Source organism: Varroa jacobsoni, unplaced genomic scaffold (assembly GCF_002532875.2).
Source record: "Varroa jacobsoni isolate VJ856 unplaced genomic scaffold, vjacob_1.0 scaffold_1327, whole genome shotgun sequence".
NCBI classification, from domain to species: Eukaryota; Metazoa; Arthropoda; class Arachnida; order Mesostigmata; family Varroidae; genus Varroa; species Varroa jacobsoni.
In genome coordinates, this window is record NW_019214229.1 from 157,779 (window position 1) to 185,283 (window position 27,505).

General features: G+C 41.1%; 1 protein-coding gene across 3 annotated transcripts in view; it reads right to left on the bottom strand.

The window, feature by feature from the left end:
* Positions 1-25,035, bottom strand: part of LOC111268875 (uncharacterized) — a 56,855-nt gene extending 31,820 nt beyond the window's left edge. Inside the window, exons 1-4 of one of the 3 annotated variants that reach the window (XM_022848090.2) lie at positions 24,292-25,035; positions 14,785-14,863; positions 14,172-14,271; positions 4,254-4,320 (exon numbers count right to left, since the gene is read on the bottom strand). In XM_022848090.2, the coding sequence (XP_022703825.1) occupies positions 4,254-4,320; positions 14,172-14,193 (89 nt within the window). In that variant the 5' untranslated portion in view covers positions 14,194-14,271; positions 14,785-14,863; positions 24,292-25,035. Of the gene's footprint in view, positions 1-4,253; positions 4,321-14,171; positions 14,272-14,784; positions 14,864-22,822; positions 23,536-24,291 lie in introns of those variants that run through there. The other 2 variants (XM_022848089.2, XM_022848086.2) reach the window with 2 other exon arrangements.
* Positions 25,036-27,505: the final 2,470 nt, after the last annotated feature.

The following is a 27,505-nucleotide window of genomic DNA, read 5'->3' on the forward strand; positions in this document are numbered from 1 at the left end:
AAACCGCAACAGGATAACTGTGAAGCTCTAGGTCAGAAGTTTCACTATCATTTGTTTCGCTAGGTAAAGCATGGATCAGATCTTTCATTAAAGGTGCCTATTTAACTATAGAACCCGTTTGTAAAATTGCTTTTCATGTTTTTATTTTTTTTTTCTTCTGAGTCCTTTACACGTATCTATAGGTAAATTATAGAAGCTGATGTGAACTATCTTTTGATGAGAATAGTTTAAACTTTTTTTCTGACAAAGCAGCGGTGAGATATTTATAGGGAGATCTGTGTAGAAGGGGTATTTTTTGCTATTAGTCGATAAATATTGACGAGCCGTGCTATAAAATGCTACGCTAGATGGCTATACTTAAACTGGATACCCTGGCGTAAAAATGGTGAGAAATCGAATGCAACATTTGCTTTCTTAAGACAATATGGCAATAAGGTAAAAATTTGTCTCGAGAAAATTCTGGACGGTTTACTGAGCGAATTTCTAATATACACCAATTAGAAATTTGACAACACTGTTTTTGCAAATTGTTTTCGGAGATATTTTTTGGGAAACGTGCCAAAATATGGGAAACATTCTTTTATACGTCACGTACTGCTTGCCTAATCGATAAATCTCGACAAACTGAGCCATTATCCTTCCATAACTGAAATTTATATTTCCGCGTAAAACATATAAAAAAAATCTAATGTAGCATTTATTTCCTTCGTGTATAAAAGTGAATGAAAAGCTGTTCCAAAATAACCCTGGACGGTTTACTGGGCGTTTTTTGTTAAGTACCAATTGGAAAGTTAAAACAGTTACTGAAGTGTTGATTTTCCTAAAAAAAAAAAATATTGTAAGTCATTTTCACAACAAAATGCCAAAACATTAAAAAAATATAGAAGATGAAAAATTATTTAGAGTTGGTAACGTGCCGAGAATAAAGTACACAAATCAACCAAAACACATAGAATTACTATGAAATATTCATTTTATCTTCACTTAATTTATTTATAACTACTCATTATAAAGACAGAATGATTAAAGCCGCGTTGACGTGTCGCAAATTAAGAAAATCTTTATTTCGATCATTTTTTTAGAAAACTTTAAGGCTTATTTATGTCTAAAGAGCCGATTCAATAATTTAGCCGACTTGAGCCGAAGGCCATTCGATTCGAGTGTGTCCTTCCGAAATCTGCCAACAATTGATTCCATTTACGTGCAACGCGGAAACAGAGTGGATACTACAAAGCCGTGGGAAAAATAAGTCAAAAGCTGACATACTGCGAGCGAGACAAGTCTATAGTTCTTATAACAAAATAGAACAAATTGATAAAATCAATACAAAAGGGTAACTGGCAGAGTAATTGCAACGGGATAACTATTCCTAGATATATCCTATACTTTAATAAGTTGACCTAATTCAAGATATTGGCTTGATGTAATACCAAAGAATTAAATTGGTCAAATTGAGGGCAAAATGAACGCGCGGATCTATCAAGTACATTAGTAGAAATAACTCTCTGTCCTTGTGCAACCCAAATTAACTTTGCGAAGTGGTTGTGTTGGACAATTGATGGCTGAGCCTCGTCCTGGTTGTTGTCATGGCAAGCTGAAATCAACTGAATGAATACCTTTCCCACAGAGTGCAATGTTAACCTATGGAAGACGCAATTTGCTCAACAACTGTTTAGTTTCTGTAAACAGCCTATATGGAAAATTTCCATAGAAATTCTTCTCTCTTTTTCAGCTTATTCGTATATTGATTTTTCTTTTTCCTTTAACCAAAATGTTGGACATTGCTAAAGTACAAATCATATCAGCTCCTATATGTATACAAGACCTTTCTTCGATAAGGTACTTTCTCAGTAATTCTGGTCATGAGCGAAACCTGAACAATTCGTACTTCCTCACTCGATAAGTGATATCTTCTGTAGGAGGTTTTTGTCCATAAAGCGTAATGTCAATTTGGAAAAGTTGGTCTACCCTTAGAGAATTGCTTGAGGATTAAAATGACCACATTGAAAACTTTTTGACTTCTTCACGTGCTACAAAGTGGGCATACAATTGAAATGATACCGTACATTATGTTAGACGTGACTTATCACTCGAGCGGGATAATAGGGTAATTACAGTCATGTAACTGAAGTAAATTAATAGATTCACCGAATCAGGGAAATGGAATTGGATGCAGATCGCTCACATCGCTCGACTTTGCACCGGAAGAATCACGGTGGAAAAAACGTTTCGGTATTTTTATCGAAAATTAAATTTCATTTAAAATCTCGATCTCAACAATTTTTTTTTTTTTGTTTTATCTTAACACAATGTTGAAATTACTCTTAGAAATTGCTAGAGAAAACGATTTGATATGCCATCGTTTCAATTTCTATGTACTTCGCAAAAGCGATCCTCTTTGGATCAGAATGAACGCTAGGTCGATCGGCTTTGGAATAATAAGTAACGTCAATTCCGTCCTAAATAAGCCGGCCTGCTGGCCAAATACATTCAAGAAACGATTCATGAGAATGCTCTCCAACCGGCCGCGTTAAACGCTGTAAGGATGTCTTTAATAGAGTTACCTGAATCAGGCTGACAGGCCAGGCTTTCCTACCACTAGCGAGAACCGTTGAGGAGCCTTCGTGCTATGACGAAAATCGAGTAATTTTAAATTTGTAAGTAGAATTTCGAATATACCGCCAGACGCCGCCTCCAAAATGCTATAAGAAGTTATATAAACGTTACTTGGGGTAGGGTTATTTATAACGGCGTATATTTATAACGAAGTGAAAGGCCTTTACTGAAAATGCGCGGCAGCGTTTTACATCAGTAAAGGAGCATAGCAATGCACACGCGGACGTCAAGCTACAGAATTTTAGAACCGTGTGTTATTTACAAAGTTAACGTTTTTCCGGAGAAAGGAGCTATTCAGAATTCAGTTCTTAGAAAAATCCTCGATTACGAAGTATGGTTTCAGGCTGTTCTAAGCCATTTGCAACTTCACTACCCCAGCGACATTCATTGGATCCTGATGATGAGTGTCCAAAACTTTCATGGGCTCATAGGAACCACCGTGAGATCGGCCTTTCGACCCAGAGCTGACGAAGAAACGATGTTAAGGTCAAGGCCAGTCACAAAGGTAACAATCACCTTTTCGATGTTTCCTGTCCAAACCTCTATAACACTGTTATTAGTGATAGCGCATTGCAACGCTTTATTCGTGCTGTTATATATACACTGTGGGTTTCTTTACTCTATTCATGCCCAGCCCAGAGCGGAGATGAATTTAACGTTTTATTTTGTTCAAAATATTTAATATTTTTAAGCGATAAATAACAACACATGTGGTATGTTCAGTGCAAAAAAAAAAAAAAAAAAACGGTGTGGTAACTTGAATCATGGACATGAAAATAGATATCATGACTTCTTATTGGGGATAACGTGGGCGTAAATACACGCTATAGGCGAACATCCATTTAAACAAGCTGCTTTAACGCTAGATCCAGAAAGCTCTACGGATAATAATACTCCTTCATATCTGCACGTATCTTCCCCACTGTGGAGAGACCCGTCTTGTTTCGTATCTTTTGTTAAAAGTTGCGCATTTCTCTGTTCTCTTATGCGAATTGTTCTACCGATTTCTAAACATGGCCTTCTCTGTCGATTCATCCAGCCGGCCATCGCCTGAACTTTACCTAGGTTCAAGTGTCACTGCCAGTGAAAGCTTTGCATGCCTCAAAGCTGTAATTGATAGCCCGGAATAGTATGGTATTCCGGAATATATTCATCCCATATCCTAATTTTCAAAGATGAACTTTGTTGTACCTAATAAAAACATGAAACCTAGGTCCGAGTTGTCGGTTTTAACGTATCTTTTTCTTTTGCTCATAGTTTGTAAAACTAAAACTATAAACGCTAAAAACTGTAACAGGAATTCTATAACGGACGTTTGAGCCAGAATGTTTGAAAACCGCTTTTTCCGGTATTTGATGACTGGGTTTAGCACGGTATGAAGGATATAAGTAGCTCTATTCGACTCACTTTGGTTTGCGCTCTAGCTCTATTATGCAATACGCAACAGTATATAAAATAGACGGAACTGATGGCCTTTTCAATCATAATAGATTGTACCAATGAAATACGTACTTGGCTGTTAGGTTGAGGACAGTATCTCAACTGTAAGCAACTGTCAACAATGATCCGAAATAGTTTTAGAATCTGCAGCAGTATAAGGGTAATATAACTAGATCAGCCAATTCAGACATACGTACGTTTCTTCATCCAACACCTCGACAACCTTCCCAAATGTCCCTTCTCCCAATGTGGAAATAATCACGTCTGAAACAAGAAAGAAAGTATAAAAGAACGAACATTAGGCATCATTTTAACTTTACGTTATATATATATTTATTTAGGCAGCCCGGACACTCTGTGTGCACGCATAACATTGTCTCTGAGATGTAAGACTATATGACCATCTATTGTATTACGGTAGATTTGTTGGGATCTATATATGGCTATTACAGCTTAAATTAACTGTTTATTAATAGTCGTCAATACATCAACACTTTGTTAAAAGCTTAGTCTTTTATTTCAAAAAATCATTTTAGTAATTTATTATTTTTAGATCGTGTTTTCGACGTCAATGCTCTCGTCCCGTATTCCTCGCGAAGGACCAACATTTATGAAAAGATGCCGAAAAAGAAAGGGAAACTGCGAATACTCTGCTTGAAGCAGAACGAGATGGTGTTGATTTCCTGAAGCGAAATCCAATGAGCAATTCTAGGTGATCCTAAAAGTGGCATGCCCGAGGAAACAGTACAATACAAAGGTGCTCCAATCACTGAGTTCTTCATTGTGTACGGCGAAACGATTCGAAGTAAACAAGCGTTTATCCCACAGAAGCCACGCCGACATGAACTTAAAGAATTACACTGTGGTCGTTCTGAAGGTTCCTGGATAGTTTTTTGCCAAGGAACACGTTTGGTGGTCGCACGTGGAAGAAATTCAGGAAATCACGTCTGTTTGCACCTCTCACGTTCAGTGTACGGCAAACCTCTTCGGACAGAAATATTATCCTGATCCTTCTCGGAGAAGGATTTATATAGTAGTGTCTTTTGAAGAAAAGATGCTGTTGATCGCCGTCACGCGTCCATGAAGTGGATAGGGTTTTCTTAACCAATACAGCTACCTTTGATATGATAGCTACTCTTGGGACCTGGCCGCATTGGTCACTTACAAGCCTTCATTTTAGACAAATTCAACAACGCAGTTGTCGTCGAGTTTTTGGAGAAATCAAGAATCCGGCACGAAGCACCCCGTGGGGGATGGAGAAGCGAGGCGGGCTGTCCATACGATCTAACAACACCCATTAACTACTACTAACGGTATTGGTGGCAACATATAACGCCACCAACATATGCGAGCTGCTAATAAAGGCTGTTACAAGCGTTTGAGCAAAAAGTGTTACTTAGAAATTGTCTCTCGTAAAAAAATGCCGCTCATTCGGATGGATTCGTAAATTCCCTAAAGCTTGAGCAAATAGCGGTAGCTAAAAGCTAGAGCGGAATAGACAGTAATTGTACAAATTTACCGCCCAACAGCGAATGGGATACTGCAAGGATTCATCATGTCCAAGAACTAGGAAACATCACGAGTGCGATTGGGGCCATAAAGCTATGAAATCGCATACTGACACAATTTGTCCACCCGGACCGAATGCATAATCACCTCATCGGTCCTTCACCGCACCGGATACGTTTGCAGAAGGGCTATGAATCATCATATGCAAATGTATGTATTAACTGTAACAGTGGTTGCTTATCTGTCATATTTCACCACAGAGGTCTGCACAGGCAGGACTGTTAACTAATCTAAAGGATGCGCATTCGATTGGAAAAAAGGAAGAACGACTTTCCTTTCATACGATACCGTATTAGCATTATTTAGGACATTAGTAACAACCAAGCGAAGATAGTTGGCATAAATAGATTAGAAATGATGTTGACAACTTATTTTTAAGGCAACGATCCTGGCTGCGGCAGCAAGATTGAAGCATTACAGTTATTGGGAGAATTAACACGTGTCAGAATAGCCGAAATTAAAAGACAAGCCATGGTATCACCACATAGTTCAGCTATGTGTTACAGAGATGGCGCTTGTTAAGGAAAGATTTCTGTTTAGACGCATTTATTCGTTGCATCAGTCCAGCATTTACCTTTACTTTACTAACAGCCCCAACCCCTCAACGACGCTGCCCGCAAGCTGAACATGTTCCTTACAACATCGTTGTGTGGAACGCATGACTAGTTGTTTAGCTTTCAAAATGACACCTCATTGGCGTATGCGGGTTCTGTACTCGATGCTAGTCTCACCATGGTCGCTTCTACTGGAGGTATGGCAGCAGTGGAAACAGCCGGCGCCTGAAGCGAACTTATGACCCTCGTAAAGTAAAGGACGAGATGCAGCAAGCAAGAAAGAAAGAAAGAAAAGTTGAAGGAGGACGACGGGCTAAGGGCTTAGTGAAGCTGCGACCGCGCCTGCGGGAAAGACTATGATGGTTACTGTTACGGGTCCGGCTATCTGTGAATACAGGTAAGAGTGCAGCAGTTCTACTTCTGTAGCTCCCTAATCCCTTCAGCGTCATATCCCGTTGACCCATTCTTCCCAATACCAGGCTAAATTCTCCGTACCCCCCTGCTTGGTGAGCCTCGCATGGACGGCAAGAGGCTGCTGCTTCTATGGAAGCTGCAGTTGGTGGTTTGAACTATGATCCGACCCTCGATTACGGCAATGGTAATATTCTCCCTAGCTTTACCCCTGCACGACTGCTCGTTGGCTTGCCAACAGCTTTATCGGTCCATCTTGTCCTATTCTCCTAAAACGACGACAAACCTTGTCGTACCGTTTGGTGACATGTTGTTCTGTAGGGGAGTTGTTAAAAAAAGAGGGGTGGACACGAGAGCAAACCCCCTGCAACCTTGGACTACTTCATGTCTGTCCACAGTTCGAGATATTTTGCCACATCTCTCTGTGCAGTTAGCGACAGCTGTTTTCAACTAGCTATCAAAAAAATACCCTTAAATACTTCATAGAGAGGTATGAAAAAATACACAGCAGCAGCAGCTTTAAAAGTTACATTGAATATGCCGTCCGTTGCCGATCAGACACAGAATATCGATATTCCCTACGTAACTTAATGCTTAAAAACGTCTTTAATAATATTTGCTACACTATGGTAAATAAATCCATTTTGAAATACTTTTTCAAAAATTGTGTGGTGAATTTTTTTTCACTATCTTGGCAAAAAAGGACCGGTGACGCTAACTATGACTACTACCTGATATTAATTTATTATGAACGTTTACTGAAAAGACACGTTAGACATATTAAGTATAGGCATAACAGAAGCGCGTCACATGCCCGGCCTGGATACGCCCCGAGTAACCAGCAATGATTTCGGCTCTTAAATTTCTACTTGGAAGCTTTCGGTGAATCTCAAAATCTGCTACTTTGTTGTTCAGTAGGTTAAGTTAATCTTCCCAACATAGAATTTTAGCTATGTGTGATCAAATGAAATTTCTTTTTATCTGATTTGAGGTGGCATACATATTACCCTATGTCATGGCAGCTAGACGTTTGAATAAACCTAAAAGGCAGTTTTCAGACAGGCTTTTTCTACGGCTTGGTACGGTTAGAACCTACTAGGATAATAAGCTCACCACGATCAACCTGCAGGAAATAGACGCTATTTCATTAAAACCTAGTCTTAAGAACTTGTCGTTTTAAACGATAAGATAGTGAAGCCTTAAGTTATGGAGTCGGAGGTCTGTTGGTTGCCGTGTAACATAAACGGCTCTTTGTCCATGTATACAAAAAAAAACAAGATAATTTTTGGGTATTCACAGTAGCATAAGAAACAGAAGGCTTTTCAAACTGTACTGGCGCAAGCGCTGCATCAGATTATGGACAGCGGCACGGTTGTTCGCTTTGATTATTGTCGCCAACGAGTTTCCGGTAAAGACATACTGTTTACCCCCTACCCCTTCGGCTGCTCCCTAGCTGGCCGTTGCTAAAAAGAAACAAAGGTTGTAACCAGCGTTTCTAGTGCCAGCGAATACAACTGACGATAGCTGAGGCGTTCTGGTTTCTGCGAGTTGATTTTCTTTTACGGGTCTACACAGACCCAGCTGCAGCTGTCAGGTTTGCCAACGGATGAAAGGGGAATTGAAACAGGCCTAGCAGCGGAAAGGCCAACATCAGCAGGGATGATCGTGGAAGCATTCTCTGAAGTTGCTACCGCCGACCCTTTCTCCCTCTATATATATGTGTTTTTGTGTGTGTGTGTGTGTGTGTGTGTGTGTGTGTGTACATTTCATCCTGCTTTCCGCATCTTTGCGGGAAGGCAAGGTCCTCTAGCTCGCTAGCCATAAAACGACTGCCTCTCTGTTTGTCTGTCCATTGCGATGTTGCCGAGCGGCCTGTTAGCTGCTAGTAATGGCAGCCAAAAGCGCTGATGCTGGGTCGAGTTGATGTTGCTAATACTAGTAGTAGTTGCGGCAGCTGGTGCTACTGCATTCTGAATAGTTGTAGTAGGTAGCCCGTTTGCCCGTTCGCTCCAGGTTAGGACTGCCTGTTTTAGTGATGCCACTGTTGCTGAGTGGTACAAACAGGCACCATAGACATCCATGTTCAGTCGAGTGAGCTACGGTGAGGGTATTTTCAAGGCGCCCTCTTATCTTTAATAGAGTTAGTTCTAAATAGTAAGGTAAGCCAGGGCAGACCTCGGGCCTGATGGGTGCATTCTAGGCCAAGGTGGTTAACCTGACGCATAATATTGCTTTGTTCACGTGGAAACTAGTTGTTTATTTGTTTGTATAATATGTTCAATGAGAGGATCACAACGGGCTCATACGTTACGAATGGTTTGATAAGTTCAATGCTTGGCTAACGGTCTCTGGTTATTCAATTCCCACATCGAGTATTCTTTTGTTAGAATTTTGTCGAAGGAGAAATTTGTATCTTTGAATCGACTGTGCATATACTTAAAGCATATTCTAAGGAATATATAACTCCAATTCGATACCGGGAGAAAGCTGGATTATCCAATTTATCATTCAAAAAGATGTATGAAACCTAAGCCGGTATGTGCATTTCATATTCATCCGGGGTTCTTCGGCTGGGCATCAACGCTGGCTGGGTAGATCCATAATTAATTCTCTAAAATTTTGCAAAATTTTTTTTCCGAGAGCGTTGAGTACACTATGAGCAAGTTATGTCTAAATTTTTTAAACGTGATGTACCAAAATTTGATTGCCTACACGTTGGATAGTAATAGAAGCAACGACGTCCGTTCAGATACACGTATCTAGATAAATATCCAGTTGAAATTTTTCCTATGACCCTAGAAGAACATGAATTATATTATCCCGTTGCATCTGTACCTCTACAATGAGTCTATTCCCCTGATTTAGTGATCGTATTAGACTGGTGCAACCGCCTTGTTGCCCTGATTGAGTAATTGGTTACGTCCAATATGGGCCACAATTTCAATGGTGCTACTCTATGGCAGTCACTCATTGTTCTATCGGAATATTGGACACGTCCGCGTTTAGGCCGTTCATTGGTAATCTGATTCGTTGGTCACTTCATACCTAGCGTAACGTAAATTAATATAGTCTGGGTATGCATCAACGGTTATCCCGTTGCGTTCAGTGGACCTCATTCACTTCTGTTAGGTAAATCACAAAATATATTGCACACCTTATATTATACATACACCTTATATTTTAGAATAATCAATGACAGTATCTTTCTTGGGACGGTTAGGATCCTAGGTTCCCTAGCAAGACTAGACCTACTAGGAGCTCCGATTACCTCTATATTACACTGTGTATCTATCACACTCACTTGATTGTGTACACCTGATGCATATACACAATTCATTTGATTGATGATAATCCGGAGTTTAAGATAGAGGCCGTGCACTGTGTCACTTATTTACAATAAGACAATTTAAGCCGTTTAGCGCTGTCCATGGTTCAGTGTAGCGCCAAGTTCGTAAACTTCCTGTCTAGTTCTGCTAGACCGTTTCTAGATCGCTAAGCATCCATTGAAACGAAAAGTGGGTGGCATCAAGCTGAAGCGCTGCTATAGGTCCAAGAACGTTCTAGCGAAGGATCAACCTAGCTAGTTTCAAGCCATACGGTACGGTTTAAGAACGTACCTAAGATACGTATTATCGAGACGATCTAACTAGTGCAAGTTTGCAAAATGGAGCTTTCATATGTTCTCTATATCCTAGAGAGTTATCGAAGCTATTTGAAGATCGACTAAGCGGAAAGAGACCGACAGAAGGTCATGATTTCAAATAATTGAAGTCGCTACCATTACCATTCTGCACCTTCCTATGATGTGCACAAGTAGACTTTTACTGTTGAACGAGAGAACTAGCCAGAATTATAAAAAGTTGTTAACATAGGTGGAAGGTAGCTTGTAATTGAGAAAACGTCTTCTGCCTTACCTGCCACAGTTTTCGTCGGATTCCCAATTACTGGCATGTCCTTAAGGTAACAGCTAGACTTAAAAACAGCTGTTTCCACTAGGTAACTAGGCCGTCGGCGTGCAGAACTACATTCCTAGTCATTGGGATCAAAGCTTAGCGCGGGCTTCAATCACTCAGAGGTCCGATGGACAGGGCGAATAGAACTGGTGAAACGACATAGCATTGTGATAAGGCAGGCTACGTGGAACGTTTTTGTGGGCTTGGAGACAAAGTTGAGCTCGATTCTGTATATAATTCAAGAGGCAGACCTGCCATGGTAGCGGGGACTTTCGGGATATCGCGCTCCGTGACTTCTAGACGAATTCTTGACGACTAGTATCAAAAGCTCATGTGTCGTGTTTCTTAACTTTTAAAACTTTTACCCCATAGAAGATTTACCCTCCCGGCAATGTTTTGTGCGACCTTGTTAGCAATCCCTCTAATATACCTAATATAGCGGCAGCTCTTAAATGCTTGTCGTTAGGTAATCGTCAAAGGAAAAAGTTTTTTTGAGCTGCTTTTCAAGTAAAAATGCCATTAGTTGTCTTGTCAGAAGGTCTGGAACGTTTAGCACAAGCAGGCCCAAATCAGGCCGGAGGAAGAGCTTCACCTGAGCGCCAATATTTAAATCGTCACTATTTGAGTATCTCTTTTTAACGTTCTCATAATGTCCTGCTTAAAAAAGAACTGCGACCAAACTGCAGGAAAACTCTGATCCACTTAATCCATTACTGTTTTATAGTCACTCCATCAGTTTATTTGAATAGTAATGAATTTAACTTTTGGCCTAAACAAAATTACAGTTAACGTCCACGTTTACAGTTAGCCAATTACAGTTCGTTTAAGATGCCGTATCATTAATCTTGTTATTTCTTCGCAGCCTTCCGTTCATCATCGTTACAGAAACAAAATCTTGCTTATTCAGTAACAAAATTGGTATCACGCGCTTATTTCATCAGGCCAGCCGAAGAGTGTCTCGAACTAAACGAATATGTTCTATAGAAGTTTTTCGAAAAAGTCGAAGGCCCAGTTTTCTGACGACAGTAGTGGTGACCTTCCGTATTACCAAAGCATCCCAAGTCAGTAGAAGAAAGTGGATATAAAAGTGCACTTAAGCTGCCGAGTGTTATGAGTTCTCAGTTATCTAGTACACCACTACGCTCGAATCCTAGGTGGCAGATACAGACTAGCACCCTAGTGCTTAATAAATATTCCATAGTGTGTTTTAAGCAAATCAGCTCGAAACGACGTCGAATAAAACAAAAGGTTCGGTCAGGCAAACGGTCTACCGGTGCACTATGCAAATACCTTCAGCAAAGTCAACAAGTCCGTGGAATCGCTGAAGGGTCGAAAAGAGAGACTCACGTTCGAGAAGCTCGTTAGACAAAATAAGGGTTTGCCTCTTGGAAAAAGTGGAGTGGACAGCTGTGGGTACGGCTAGCATACAACCAGACCATTTTAACAAACACGAAGGCTGCACGCATAACTGCACCAGGACAGAAAGCATATTTTTGCTCTTGACGCAACAAGAAGGGAAAGAGGGAATGCCTGGAAAAGCTCAGAGATGCAAACCTCGTAAGGGAAGTTGAAGAAGCTTTCGATAGGTTGCAGATGCTTGATGGCCTATTAGATCTTGTTGCCAAGAGATGGCTCGGGAGGCCCGCCGGCCGAAGAGCGTGAAAATGCACCACATTCGCGCATAAAAACCTCATTTAGACATGCCGTAACGAAACAGCTCTCTGCGCGATAGTTATCTGCCGCTGCAGGTATAAACTTACCTGTAAAAGGTAGGAGGACGCTGTGAAGCATGCGCTGAAGGCTGTCGACAACGGACCTTCCCGACACTTACAAACCACTGGCGTCCAAAAACAAGCCCTTAATTGGTACGGTAACCAAACAAAACATTGATCGGCTTCTTGTGTCTTCTGTCAAAGATCGTTGAAAGCGGCAAACATTTAACGGACTTACGGATCGCAGATCGTCCGACGCTCCACATTTCAAAGAAATGGCCCGTGCTATGGATTTGATGAATGCTCAAAATCTACTGCAGAAAATACGACTGTCGCATCAAACTAATGAAAAGAAGGGGCCTGTCTTTTCATGCAAACGATGCAGGTCCAAGGAAAGAAACACTACTGAGCAGAGCATTGCCAGGGTTATGGTGAAAGAGGGACAGACTTGGGAAGAGGCCACTTTTCACGCTCTCAGCGATCATATTAAGCTGAACAGGGTCAAAGCAAAGATGGGCTTTGCCATAAAGAACAGGAACAAAGACCTCCATGAAGCCAAGTCTACCAGCGGGACTATTTTTGCACACATTATACGCAGATAAGAAAATAGATGTCCGAGAGGTAACGGGGCTTACCACGAAGTTAATATAACGCGACATGGATCCTATTTCTGAATGAGAGCAAGATCGACGTCGTACCACGAATGAAGCTCAGCTTTTCACCAGGCATAAAGCTTCCACGCAGAATTAATAAACGTGGCAAATTAAGTTGTCTTATTATGGTACCGTGATTTGCTACGGAAAGACTGGAACGTTTTGTGGTAACGGCTATACAATATGGAAACGTTATTTACAGGAGTGGCTTGTAGAACGAGACCTTGTTGCCACGAGCAATGAAGGGGTCATTACCTTCTTTCGTGGCAAATGGGTGCAGTTTATATATATTTCATAATCGTGAGTCAGGATGCGCTTCCAGAGATTAGAAAATTGCGAACTGCTGAACAGGTGATCACAGGTACGTTCTATGCCAAGTGAGCATCGACGATTGAGCGTAACAGTGCTCCCCTATCTAACGCAAGGTGTCAGACATTCATACGCGGCTCAAAAATCAAATTGACGGAGGGTCTACCCAAGCTGACAAGGCCGTTGTCCGGGAACAGTGAAGGCGATTACATGTAAATGCTTGCAAAAAAAAACTGCAGCGGGGTCCTTTCAGGCAGGACGCTAACGGCCTACTTACTGGTGGAGTATAGAGACTGCGGCGACCCGCCTCAAACGGATCGGGCTACGAGGGAGATGCAAAGAAGAAGACGCATCTGGGAGAGTAGAACAAACCAACAGGAGCGAAAGGGAAGGGCAGCATTACAGGCAAGAAGAGAAGACGAAGTCCTGAGGTTTGCTCATAAAAGTCGCTGCATTCTCATTGGGCAAAGCAAGGTGGCAAAGTGAAAAAATTCATTGGAGAGGTAGAAGACGACAGGTTTGGCTTATTCTACCAAGCTGTTATGAACAAGCCGAAAAAGGGGGCCCTGAAATTACCAGCGGAAAATGGCCGCTGAGGCTGTCATGCATCGCTTCCCTACGGAGCTATCGAGAGACCCGATACCGATTTCACTAAACGAAGAAGACGTTTCGTAGGATATATTATAAACCTAAGTCCTACATATCCAAAGTGTGTAGGCTTGGCTTGACAAAAGGACGATGAACACAGCATATCAAGAAAAGCTATAATTCATGTCAATAACTTATTGATTACAAACAAGTTATTTAACTGCTTTTATGATATAGGCATAAAAATTTAATTAAGGGTGGATAGCTATACTTAGGTCATGCTTGTCCATCGTAACGATAAGGTGAGAGACTTTAAGAAAACAAAAAAATAGGTAATTTTCTTAATAGAAAGCAATATTTACTTACAGCGAAAACCATCTAATGACATTTGCACCGTTTAGGCCCATTGTCCAAAGAATTCTACCCCGATGTAAAAACATTAATTTTCATCTTTCCAGATTGATTCCTGAAAAAGGAATAAAAATTAGGATTGCAGAAAGATGGGTCTAGTCTGAATTGAACTAGAGGTTAATATTGAAGACACTCTTCACAAAGACGACTCGTCAGTGTCCTTTGCCTGCCAGCGTGACAGGTCCCAATGCATACAAACAAAGCAAGGCCTATCGCTAAACCACTGCTGGTAAGTGTATGTAGTAATATATTAACTCGGATGCGCTAGAAGAATTTCAAGAACTACTTGGAAACGTCCAGCTTTTCGTGACTTACACATTTGCCGTCCGTCACGAAAAACACTGCAGCTCTGGACTAGTATTCATAAAAATAAATCGTTTTAAAAAAAGTATTACGAACATTAGCTAATGAGCCCAAGTGGGCTTGATATGGTGTTTTTAAATCGTTATTTAACTCGTAACAAGGAACCAAATGGTGTTCAAATTTCCAGGTAACATCGACATTAGCTATATGCGCCACATTAGGTAATAGACAAAAATAGATAGGTAACGGTTAAGTTTTGGCTTACATCTCTCGTTGATGACGTCACCAATTTTATAAATGAGGTGGCCATCAGCATCATCGTGGACTGACTGCCGCCGCGCCTCCTGTAAAGAAAACATTCAATCAATCTGAAACTGCTCATAATAAATCAGCCTCGCACATCCCTCCCGGAAACATTTCATTGATTAACGACCTCGCGAAAGCATTATAAAAGAACATAACGTTGCCGCGCATCGAACGTATACTATGAGCCAGAAATCAATCAATGGACAGCCTAGAAAAGTCTCTTAACAGATTGGGCTTTAATTTCACATCTCTTCGAGTAGCGGAACATATGGAAATCATTGCAAAAAATGGCAGGCTCAAATGTACAACGTATTGGTAACGAGGGTATCCTAATACTGTTTCTATATTTTTTCGGTACTATGCTATGATGCCATAACATTGGTATAATGCCATTACTGCAACAATGGCTGTTACAGCCATTCAAACGGTTTCATTAACTAATATTAGGGCACACTGTAGTATGCTTAGTATTACAGGAATATAGGGATGATATTAGGATACGCGGTTCATGTTCTTCTCCATTGCAGTAAGTGGAGGCTCTTTAAATTGAATAGTGACTTTTTTTTGTATCGCCTTCCGTAACGAATGTCAACTTGACATGAACCCGAATTAAAATAGCTGAAAAAATAAGTTTTGATTAGTGGGACCGCAATAATTTTGCATTTGACGCTTATTGACAGAGTGGAAATCAGAGGTAATCAGTGTAAGGCCTTTCTGAGAGAAAAATTAAGTTTTCGCGAACGTTAAAGGATATTACGTCTTCAGTCTTTTTTCTTTCGATTTTATTCTGCTCTAAAAGTGCTGACAGCTAGGATATTTCTCACATGCGATTTGAATTGGCACTATTCCTTACTTTTTCTATTACGGCGTTGCCCGATTAACCTGATAGCAATTCAGGCTTGGAAACTCCATCATTGAGATGGATTCTTTTGGTAAAATGACAGCCGATATATATATATATATATATATAGGATTTCAGTTGACATTAAAGAAGGACTCACTTTTTCTAATATGACTCTTGCGATACTGCGTCAGATGATGCTTTGAAGCTACGAACACAGCAAATAACAGAAAACCTTAAGGGCTCATCTTGCCCTTGAAGTAGACTGAAAATTTCCGAAACGAGGGTGATCGCAATGGAAAGTAGTATTTAGACTAGGCTTCCCTTTGCAACTCCCCACCAAGACTTGTGTAAAAAAAAGTACTGCCTTTTGATTTTGGATATCGCACTAAGCCTTTCGTGTTTCCTTTCCTTGATTCTATGGGTTACAATCCAACAATAAAAGCGGAAATGATGACTGCGAAGTGGCAACTGCGCTCGTTCGCTCGTAGCGAAAACTTACTGCATTCCATGATCGATAGGCGAAGGTCTAATTACTAGAAGCAGACGCTAGAAAACGTTGCGCAAAAAAAAGAAGTACGTGTACCATGTGAAGCTAACAGAAGGGGTTTCATGAAGTAATCGTATGTATTCTGAAAAAAAAAACTAAAACCAATTTACGCTGGGAACTAGAAGAAACAAAGAAAAGCCGTTATAAGAGCTCATCGAGGAAATCGAAGACGATCTTTCGTGAAATTGGTACGAGTTAGTTTAAGGTAAACTATAGGAGAAATGCCATCCAAAATCCTAAATCAACTGTATCTCAAATCAGATACCAATTTCAAACAATTAAAAGTCATTTTCTGAAACATGTAGCCTATGTAGTCCAGAATTGTGCTGAGTTGACCCCCCAAAAGCAGTTTTATGAGAATAGCAGTGGGAGAAATAGAAGAACAGTATATTATGGGGTTAGAAACTGCTTTAGCCACGTTCCCGACAATCGACCGGCAGATTCTTGGCAGAAGAACACTTGCCAAGGAATTATACATTGATTATGTTGATACTGATTCCTAAGACTACTAAGCCAACTAAACAACCAATTTCATACAGGTTACTCTTCTGCTTAGCATAGTTGTTAGTATAACTGAACTCGTTATCATATACCAGTTAATTAACGAAATGGGCGGAAGGGAAGCTCTTTCAGAAAATTGCTTCAAATTTAAGAAAGATAGACCTCTTTGAACGTCGTATTGATCGTGAAACGCTTCAAGAGAGAGCGGCAAGACAAGACGAAAGATACGGAGACTTCAAAAATGGCTCGAAATATTGCACTGAAAGTGATATTAAGCATGCTAGGAGAGAAGGGAATATATTCTTAACTTATTAAGTAATCAAAAAATTTAACTACAGGTCATGATATTAGTTTTATATAGCCTCACTTACAACGGAGCGTTTACATTACGTTGGTAATTAGTGCTAGTAACAAACTAAATCCAGTTAAACGAGACTCGAGACCAAAACAAACTTAACCAACCTTGGGCAGCGCGGCGGGCTCGATCAGCAGCTATCGACTAAAACTAGTCTAGCTAGCAAATAAAGGCCATGCTAGCCATCAGAAACAGTCCGGAGACCTTGACATTGTTTCAAAGGAATACCGGGTTTAATCAGTAATAAAAGTTGGCCACCTACGAATAAGGCTCAACTGGAACACCCCACGTGAAGCAAACGACAAAGAAAGTTGCACAGAAGCTTAGCACGTTAATGTTGAGACCCAGGACACTGGCTGTAAGAACAACAAAGCTATTGGCTTTGGTAGCGTACTCCGTAGTTCTATGAGGGGCCTCTGTCTGAACAAACGCTACGAAATCAAAACAAAACAAGGACCGCTTAAGGAAAACACAGCGGCTTTCTCGCTGCAGAGTATACTGAGCCGCCTATGGCACCACTGCTGTAAGTAGGGCAGTACTATGATGTATTACGGTTAAGATGCGGGAAAAAATGAATTGTATACAGGTTTTTGCCTAAGGAAAGGCCAGGTAAAGCAATTTACAAAAAAAAGCAGCGAGCACGATAAGGGTTGCGTCCCGAGGTAAAAGTAAAAATTGGAGAGCTATACACGAAAATCTTTTGAAAAGCGACCTATCACGATGGTCCTCAGCGGCTACTTCCAAAACTCTTCTAAGAGGAAAGACGACGTGTACCACATGTGACGCAGACGACAGTGAGGCTGTTGCATATTGTATAGTATCCAATGTCTAATTTGTATCTCAGCGCAGCTTAGGTTTTGCGCTCCGTCCAAGCAATTTCTTGTTCCGACGAAGCGTACGGTTTCCGACCAGTTTCGCTTAGCGTCAATTACAAAAAGCCACTCGAAATAAACGAAAGAAAAAAATTTCTTTGTATAGTTATCTACTTCATTTTCAAACAGTGAACGGTTGTCGTTAGGTCTCAATGTAGGTGCGCCAGTAGGAAGGACTATCCATACAGGCTACGAGCAGGAACGGTAAAAACGGCTTTGTAGAAAGTGAAGTTTGTCTCTTATTTCGGATTGTACCTTCCGTGTTTCCTAGTTTAATGTTGAATTCATTAGCTTATTTCTTTTGAACAATTTTTTAGGCTGTAGCACTTGATTCGCACTTGCCTACGTATCATGTCTTTTTGTAGTTAATAGTTTATTCCGCCTAGGGATTTACTTCGGTTATTGTCATCAATTTTAGCACTAAGTTGTTCGATATTATTTGTCTGTTATATTATTTACAACAGGAACATTACGCCTCCTCCACAAAAGAGAAGGTGTAGCAGTTGAAAGCGCTTACAGACGAGAACGCCGACTGTAAAGCCCTGGCTAAAATCCTACATTCTTCTAACAAACACCTAGAAGTGAAAGCTGGTGTCCATGAACATAATTCACAAACGAAGTTCTTTAAGAAAGTTACGGATCAAGCTTTAACGAGCGATAACTGGGTCAGTTATTCTGGTGCGCGTTAGCGTAGGGGTTTTAATAGTTCTCACGAAAAACTTTAATATCGCGCTCCTGATACGTATGCTTTATGTATGGTATGCTTTTTTGTTTCGGTTTGTTGTTTCTGCTAGCGAATGTAACTAAAAGCTATTCTAAAGGTTTGCAACCAAAAATGTGACATAAAAACAGAACCTCAATAATCTTCTGCCACGTATTTCTCTTTTGAGTCTGCAGGTAAATCAATATGAAGAAACGGTGTTTACCTAATGTTGTTCTTTCCATCAATAATATATACTGAAGCACTGCGGCGAGTCTCTTCATATAGGCTCATCTCTGCTATCCACTTATTGTTTATTTCCCATGCTCGGATTCCGATAAGCTGCGTCAGATGATTCAGACATTAATAATAGCATTATCCTTCTTTCCCTTAGAATTGGAGTTCCTTCGATGTCATATTGGAAAACGAGTTTGCTCCCAGCTTACAAAGGCCCTTGAAGGTTCTTATTTACCTTTCGCTCTGGTCGACGCCAATTGGTCCATTTATATTGACTATCCTCTTCACTGGATGCGTCCCGAAGACCATAAGGTCTCCGCGAATCATCCAGTTGTCCTCCAGTTGATCCTTTTGTAGCTTACTCGGTAATGAAAGCCAACTTGTTCTTCGTAAGATCAGTCTAAACCCCATCTTAACCTTTTCTTAGTTTACCTAGTTATATAACGCATGGGCGCATATGCCCACTCATGTTCAGTTTTAGCAAGCCATTATATAAGTCAGTCATGCAGCTCGAGACGATCAAATTAACATTACGATGACAGCAGTAGTGTTAGTGAAGCGGGTAGTCAGTGGGCATAGAAATAGGAAGAATCACCTGAATAAAACATGCTAAGATGAAATAGATCAAATTTTGTTGTTGGCTAGACATTTTGTTTGGCAAATTTGTGGTCCCTTAGCAAGGAGCCACTTGCCTTTACGATCTTCATTATGAGCCATCAAAGTCACTTTCGATGACGCCTTAAAATCGTTTGAGTAAGGGGTAGGTACCCTGATTTCTGACGTCCACTACCCGTCCTTTGGACTATTTCTTCTATAGCAGTATATTGTCTCCTTCTGACGCGATGTAGTAGCATCGTGAGGGGAAAAAGAGCGCGACTAACGGATGATGCACTATCATAATGGGCTTGTGAGTCAACGCGCTCCATTTTAATTGCGGATGAATTTCCGATGTATAGTTCTTCAAACTAGCCTAGACAGACAAGCGAAGAGACAGGTACTTGAGCAGAAATGCTAAGATGATTTCAGCACTTCTCTTCGAAGAGCCTTGGTAGCCGGAGAGCCTTGTATTCGACGCAGTTACGGAGTTGAATGGTCCTTATCAGTCATGAAAGAAGAGATGGAGGCGAAGGACTGTAGAATGAGAAAGGTATGTCTCTCGCTCATTGGGTGCAAGCAAGAATCTCGCACGCGCTGCTGAAATCGACGATTGTTTGTGAACAACTAATACTAAGGGTTTCTAGACGCAAACGGTGGGTATAAGTGTCTGACCTTAGCACACCGCATCAGGGAAAACCGTCTCTCCTTTTTTGTGTCTATGTGGGTCAACATACCTCACTTGCTTGATGCCAGTGTAATAGCTAGCGCAGGCCATTATAGCCAAACGCACGCTCGATAAGACCCTCCTTTGCGTAATCACAAATTAGTAGCGTGTAAATCAGCATGTGGAATTAGCTAAAGCGGTATTTTTTACGATCAATTAACAAATATACGAAAAAGAAGACGACCGTTAGAATACGGTGTATAAAGCCACATATTTCAGCATCGCAAGATTCAGCAATGTCAAAACTGCGTTTGTTCAACTTAATTAATTTTTAATACCTTTCCTTTTTGTTCGAAATGAATAACTGAGTACATGCCTTCTTCATAGCGGATAATTATCTTGCATTATCACATACATATCTGTAACAGCGCTGTCTGATATAATTTAATTTACGAAAAACCGCGGCAGCAGACTTCACCGACATCAGTTCCCGATCTACCACTGGCAAGCTGAGTTTTGCACCAAACCCCGTTTGCTGCGTCTGTGATCTTTAGAGATCGTTACTGAAAAATATGTCTTAACAGCAAGAGGGCATTGCTAAGATCTGAGGTGGTGCTCACCTCGGGAAGAGGCCCAGTTCTTGAAGGCCAGCGCACAAAGCATTCGCTCTCTGGCAAACAACTGCTAGTTACTAAGAACGGCCAGAGTCAAACAATAGAAGAAATGACGGTCTCTTGACGCGTATTTGAGGAAACCTTCGGTGTTCAGAATTCGCTGTCGAAGCTGGCTTCGAACGTTGCTCAGAAGACGAGCTCAAATTCGTAACGTGTTTAAGTCGTTAAATGATACAAACTACCAATAATGATTCCTAGCTAAGCACATCTAGTCAATACAAGTTTGCGTATTTTAAAATTTACGTAGGCTGTTCGAACATCTACATAATGATAACTATATGGGATGTACTGATTACCGGTTACGTGGCATACATTTTGGGTTCGACCGGCATACATGCGGCCGCCCTTCTGTCGTTTCCTTAGTTTCCTCACAAAGTCTTAACAAAACACAATATAAGAGTCAGCCATAACGACGCGCATGTACAAACACTGCAGCCCTTATTTTCGATTCTCTGGGAGAGTTCTCAACGCAGTAATCCGCTGTACTATTTTCAACAGGATGCATCAATCACGAGGACGGTTGCGTGTCGAGATGCGTGCCCGCTGTACATTGCAAAGTGCGCAAACTATACTTTCATCTGAGTCGACGGAGTTGTGGTGCGAAAGAAATGCCAGACAGCCTAGCTGCTTTTAGCGAGACCAAGATTCCTCACGTCCACCCCTATAGGCTAACCAAAACACACATACATAAGCCTCAGTGTATGTCACTAAGGATTGACGTCACTTAGAAGCAAGCCCCATAATGTGCGTGGCAGATTTATTTGATTTACGTGTTTCTTTCTTTGGCATACATATAGTGTCACCCACGAAGTTTATAAATCAATTTCAATAAAAAAACAAACATTAATAATACATGAAGTGAGCATATTTTGGCTACATTGATGAATGTTCGCTAATTTCTTTGTTGGAGGCAATCACCCCCCGCCTGAAGCTCCTTACTTTTTTTTTTACCAGTCAGAGGTATTCCAGTCGAAATGTCTCTCCAGTATTGCGAAGTCCTTTTGAATCAACGCTGCACAATATTTCACTGTACCAAATTCGGTTATTTGATTGCCCTTAAGCCACGTATTTCTGTTCGCTGCTTACGGGTCTTGCAACCCCTGTATGCTATCTCTATCTGGGCTTTTGCAACAGTTTAGCTCAGATGGACATTCCTATTCGACCGATTAAGTCGTCACTTAGCTGCCAAAGTTTCAGCGTACTCAAATCCATATCAAAGTAAAAATAGCATAAAATCTATCCGTTTAATTCAAATCACTGCCCGTTGCAATCATTCGTTCTTGCTATCAAGCATAATCGACCTCGACAGAAATCACTAACTTCTTGCGAAAGCTACTAACGTATATGTAGAGTAAAGAACTAATATAGATTACAGGTTAATATTTTCCCAAGTTCGCTGAGAAGAGCTTGATACAGACTAAGACAATTTACGAACGTGCTTTGAAGTTTAGAATTAGCATAATTGTATGCGCGTGCGCACGATGGTACTGGGCTTTGTTATCTGAGTAGATAATTACTAATTAACGTTCGTAGCCGAACCAATTTTTTCCTCTATTATTTTACTACATTGGGTTATATTACATATTCACGTTGGGTAATTTACCCTCTTACGTTTAATATTTGTGCGCAATACTTTCATAGTATGTTTCCGTATTCGTCCGTTATAGCGATTGGCATGACTCACCATGTAGTACCGTGCTTTTACGTTGCACGATCGGTTGTGATGCGAATCTATGAAATACAATTAAGCAATAACATGTATCGAAACTGCAAATTGGTGAGCCTGTTTTCTAAATATGTTCGTAACACATAATTGATAAGGGGTCAACCAATCAAGAGGCTCATTCAGGTGAGTTTTTTCAAAGAAGGGTCGAAAATAATGCCGAAGGCCCATTAGCTGAATGGAAAAGTTGCAGGTCTCCCGCGTGATGCGCTTCCCATCATTAGCCAAACTAAGTAAACGTTATGTTCCAGATAAGTATATGTTTAGGAGCTCGCACACGCACCGTTGACGAGTGTATAAAATGATCGCCAGCATCATCCATGTCCTTATGCAGCCTGGAAGACAGTCTTCGCAGGATCGACGCACACATTACTAAGGAACAATTCAATTCAGTTGATTAGTTTTGCTCGATGATTTCGCACTCAAGGTCTTCTCGCAGGCAACACAACACAGGACTGCTCCCCGGTGGCAACAACCGACACCCTACGAGCGAGCGAACCGTAGAGCCTCGCTTCTTTAATAGCGTTCTAACGCTGAGCCTAGCCTACCGCACCAGACAACACCAAGCTCAGCTTCAAGACGACCGCTCTGGCTACTTTGACCAGTGTAGCGTTGAGGCGATCAAGTACACGGACAGCACAGGCCAGTAGCAGTCGGTCAGTTCTATCGCTAAAAGCCATAGCCACGGTCGCTCTCCTTCTTGCACTCCTTTCCCACTGCTCTGTCGCAATAGCTGACTGAAAACCGGTTAGAAGCCTGCGTTTTGTACCGGGTTTCTTTCTTCGGGAAGGGCTCTACAGTTTTAGAAGGAGACGTCTTAGTACAGCGGAGCCCCGTTGTAGACTTACATTGCCTTGGCCTGCTGGTGGTTTGCCTAGGCCCTTTCCGCCTAGATTCTACCCAGCCATTACTACCCCAACTGTGTGTAGTGTATCCTTCTTGATTTCAAAATATAGCTCTTGTGTTTGCGTATAATTCACACTGACGGTATTGGACCTGTTGGCTAGCTATTAGTGCTATCCATAGTATTAAATGTATACACGTACGGGCCAACAACCGATCTCTCATTTCAGCTAGCGTTCTCTCCGATATAGCTCAGCTTAGCATGTCAACATCGAACGAGCTGCGCATCACTTGGAAGGACGCAAACTACCCAAAAGGTTTCAGTAAAAAGAATTGTGGTGCATCAGATCAACTAATAGCGTATATTGTCGTCAACAGATGACCTCCTTTCGGGGGGAGGGGGTACGCGAGTAACTTTGATTAAGGACATGGGCAGAAGAGATAATCGACGGTTTACCAACCCTTACACACACGTTCATTCAGATATACTCGTACATTTACAGAGCTGAGATACGAATCTGTAAATCCAGATTTGTGAAATTTTTGTTATAAACGTCAGCGCATTGATCTACCATATTTGCAGAGGATAGGAGTTGAACCACCAGTGATTTGGGAAATCAAAACAAGCAGGCAGCTCACCTGCAGTATATGCAGGTAATTTTCATGAATTTATCCTTATATAAATGTTCGGTAGCTCTGCATGTATAAACAGACGAACTTCCTCGAGAATAATCAGGGGCTGTTAATTATATGCGAAATATATTACCGTGGTCACGGTTTATTAAATGAATTTAATATCGTTGTTTATTAAAATTGTTAAGAAATGCTTCCCTATTGCATTGTGCTCCAGACCGTCTATATTGAAAATTTCACACATCACCATCCTGCACCTTATTCCCTGGTACTTACCTATAGTACAGTGCCGATCATTGCATCGCTTTTTAGAGAGATTAATCCTCGCGAAGCATCACCACAATGGCAGCGATTTGCTCTAGCGGCGAGCGACATTGAGTCAGGTCACAGGTGGTCGTCAAATTAGCTGAGATAGCTCAATATGCGACCGAAATCGAATGTTTCGCCAGCACTGAGCTAGTTCTAAATTCGACCGACCCATGTGTTTATGTGCAGATCAGCTTGTGGCCGATTCCACGACTAATTGGATTTTTCGTAAGATGTCCTCTTTTTAAGGATTGTCTTGGTGGCGGCAAATGTAATTAAGCAGCACGTCTAACTAGCTGAGAGTTAACATAGAGCGTAACAAAGTATTTTTTTTTTTTTTTTTTTTATAAAATCGTCGGTTCTTATTAAGACCAGCTTTTCTTCTAATTGGAAGCGGTTTACATAACTGATTTGGTCACACAGCGCGAACGGGATTTTCGGTCACTGTAGGCGAGAACATGCACAATGATGAATAGATGAGATGAATGGGTAGGTGTATTCTTGTTTCAGGCGGCGGTAAAGGCGAGGCATGTTAAGCGAACGTTGAGTATGTCGCCTGTACCAGAAGAGTAGATGCTTGGTCAGCATATATGTATAAGCTTTTTCTCCTTCTTTTGCTGCTGGAGCTATGGCTGTTGTTATTACATCGCTGTCGTCATCGTCGTTATCTTTTCCGACTTTGCCCTTCAGCACAGTGTCTTTAGTTGTCCACTTCCAGCAACTGGCCGTTGCTGGGATGTCTGTCTTGCTGAGTGGTCGCTTTCTCCTCGCGGCAGCACCCTTTACGATATGGTTCCCAGGCTGTGAAAGGCGGAGGCCAAACGGCCGAAGGCTGTTGAGTAAATTGCCTAATTGCCTCAACGATCTTTGCTGCTCGAGACTAATTATCAACTTTCCTGGCCTTGTTGCACTGGCTGTTTGCTGCCGGCACCCGGAAAGGCGTCGTCAGATGTGGCCTTGCCCTACAATGTACGTAGCCTAGTTGGTAACTCGCAAACGAACACCATTTGATACAGTAGCAAAAGAAACATCAGCAAGTCTACCTGTCTTTTTATTTCTCCCCGCTGCCTTTATCTCGCTAACAGCATGTTCCAAGAGAAGTTTACTAAACAATGTCAGGTTTGCTGAATTATCCCATGACTTACACTTCGGGAAGCATGAGAACTTCCTCCTAAATAGAATCAATTAATTATGAGTCCAATAAAAAATGTTCCGGGGCTTAAAAGAAAGATACCCTACAGCCAAGAAACACCATGCTAGAAAAAAATGGCATCGTCCACACAGACGTTAAGTTTCGTGCATATATATATATGTATGTATGTAGTCTACGTTGGCAGGCAGAAAGAAGGGTTCTGCAGCCATTTCTCCTGCATTTATATAGCCGTCAACGTGCACGTATTTGTTGACTATGGCTAGGCTGCGTTTATCAGACGGACGTTGCCCTCTACCGGGTAGTTTGACTGGTCAACTTCAAAGCGCTCCTTTCCAAAGACTAAAAGTAAAAGAGTAAGTTTTACAACTCTGATGCCATCGGTAAAATACTCCGCGTCCGTTTGTTCACCGTTAACGAAACGTTAGTCATCCTAGCTAGTGGCGGCATTAAACATTTGTTACGGCCGAAGCTCGTGCTCACCTTCGTTCAGGAAACGTTCGTAGTAGCCTATGTTTTCTTGTCACACTTCTTTTACTAGTAGATTTGGTAACTGCGGATACACTTTTACGCTTTGACTCCATGGCATGCCATGAATCAATAAACGATGTTCTCTAGTTCTGGATAGCCCTCAGAACAATCAGAATGAATATCCTGATTTTGATTGATCAGCCGGCCTTCCGTGGCGAAAAGCATTCGTACAGTGACATACAAACAGCGACACTGTGAGGCTTACCTATGTCATTTGTTCATTCGTCTCTAAGCAAGCTGGGGCTGTTCTCCACGATTTGGGCCATGCTTACGTATACTATATAATACTAATCTTCTTTGTCAGTCACACTGCATTAACTATGTGTTTATAACACAGAACAATATAAACTTTTCCAGATTAACAAAACGATAATAAATAGCTGTTATAACAAACATAGTCGCGGGAACAAAGTAGAATAGCCAAACGCGAGCATAATGTGTAATACCAGTCGTCGCGATCTCGGCCAGCTGAACTGAAGAGCTACTGTGCAACTTACGTTTACCTGGATGTAAAAGTTTGTGAGAAACCCGAAAAAAAGGCATTACCCTAATAGTTAGTCACGCTAACACGAACGGCCAATTTACAAGGAACAGTGCATCGTAAGAGCACTCTTTACATAGACGTTTGCAGGGCGCTCTGGTGCAAAATCATGCTTTTGGGTAAAAGACGTTTTGCTAATAAAGGCAATATATTTAATTTAAGCAAAACGAAAGCTTAATATAAGGCCATTGTTTTTTTGGTCTAGCCTTAGACAAAGCTAACCTAGCGTATGAAACAACATATGCAGACCGTGGCCTTGACCATATCATTTATGTAGGCATCAAATTTTATGATCCTATTAAGCGTCATACTTATCTCGTCAGAAGCTATTTTAGCAGTTATTTGTCGCCGTTCATAACACAACGTACTAACCTGCCTATCCAAGGATTATTGTTACGCCAACGTTGGTATTACACCAACTCTTTTGTAGTTCCAAGGGTTCTATCCGAGTGTGATAAGCGACGAACCTTTTAGTAGGTAATTGGTCACTTGAAGGTCGGTCTACTTTGGGCATTTTCTTCTCCAAATCACTGCCGTGGGCCTTGATATCCTTCTAATCGGTCTAAAAGCAATAGATTGCCGTTGTAAAAGATTTATTTTTAGAGCTACGATTGATATCTGCATGCACAGGAAGATTCTACGAGCTAATAATGCCAATTGTTTACTGCAAGTACGTGAAAATCATTCGTTAGCGGTTAAAGAGATATAATAAGATAAGATGTTATAACTATGTGATTAGACTTCCTTCTGAGAAAAGGGTATCAGGAGGGGTCAGGAGAGCAAATCTTAGATATAGATTCATACTAAAGAATCGTCCATCATAGCAGCTCTCACCTGTGTACGTACATCACTAACAAATAACGAACAAAGCTCCCCACAAGAAAGTGCATGTTAAAAAATCGTATCTGGCAAACCTCACAAACGGGGAGAACACGCTGTTCAACAGATTATAATTTACTAAT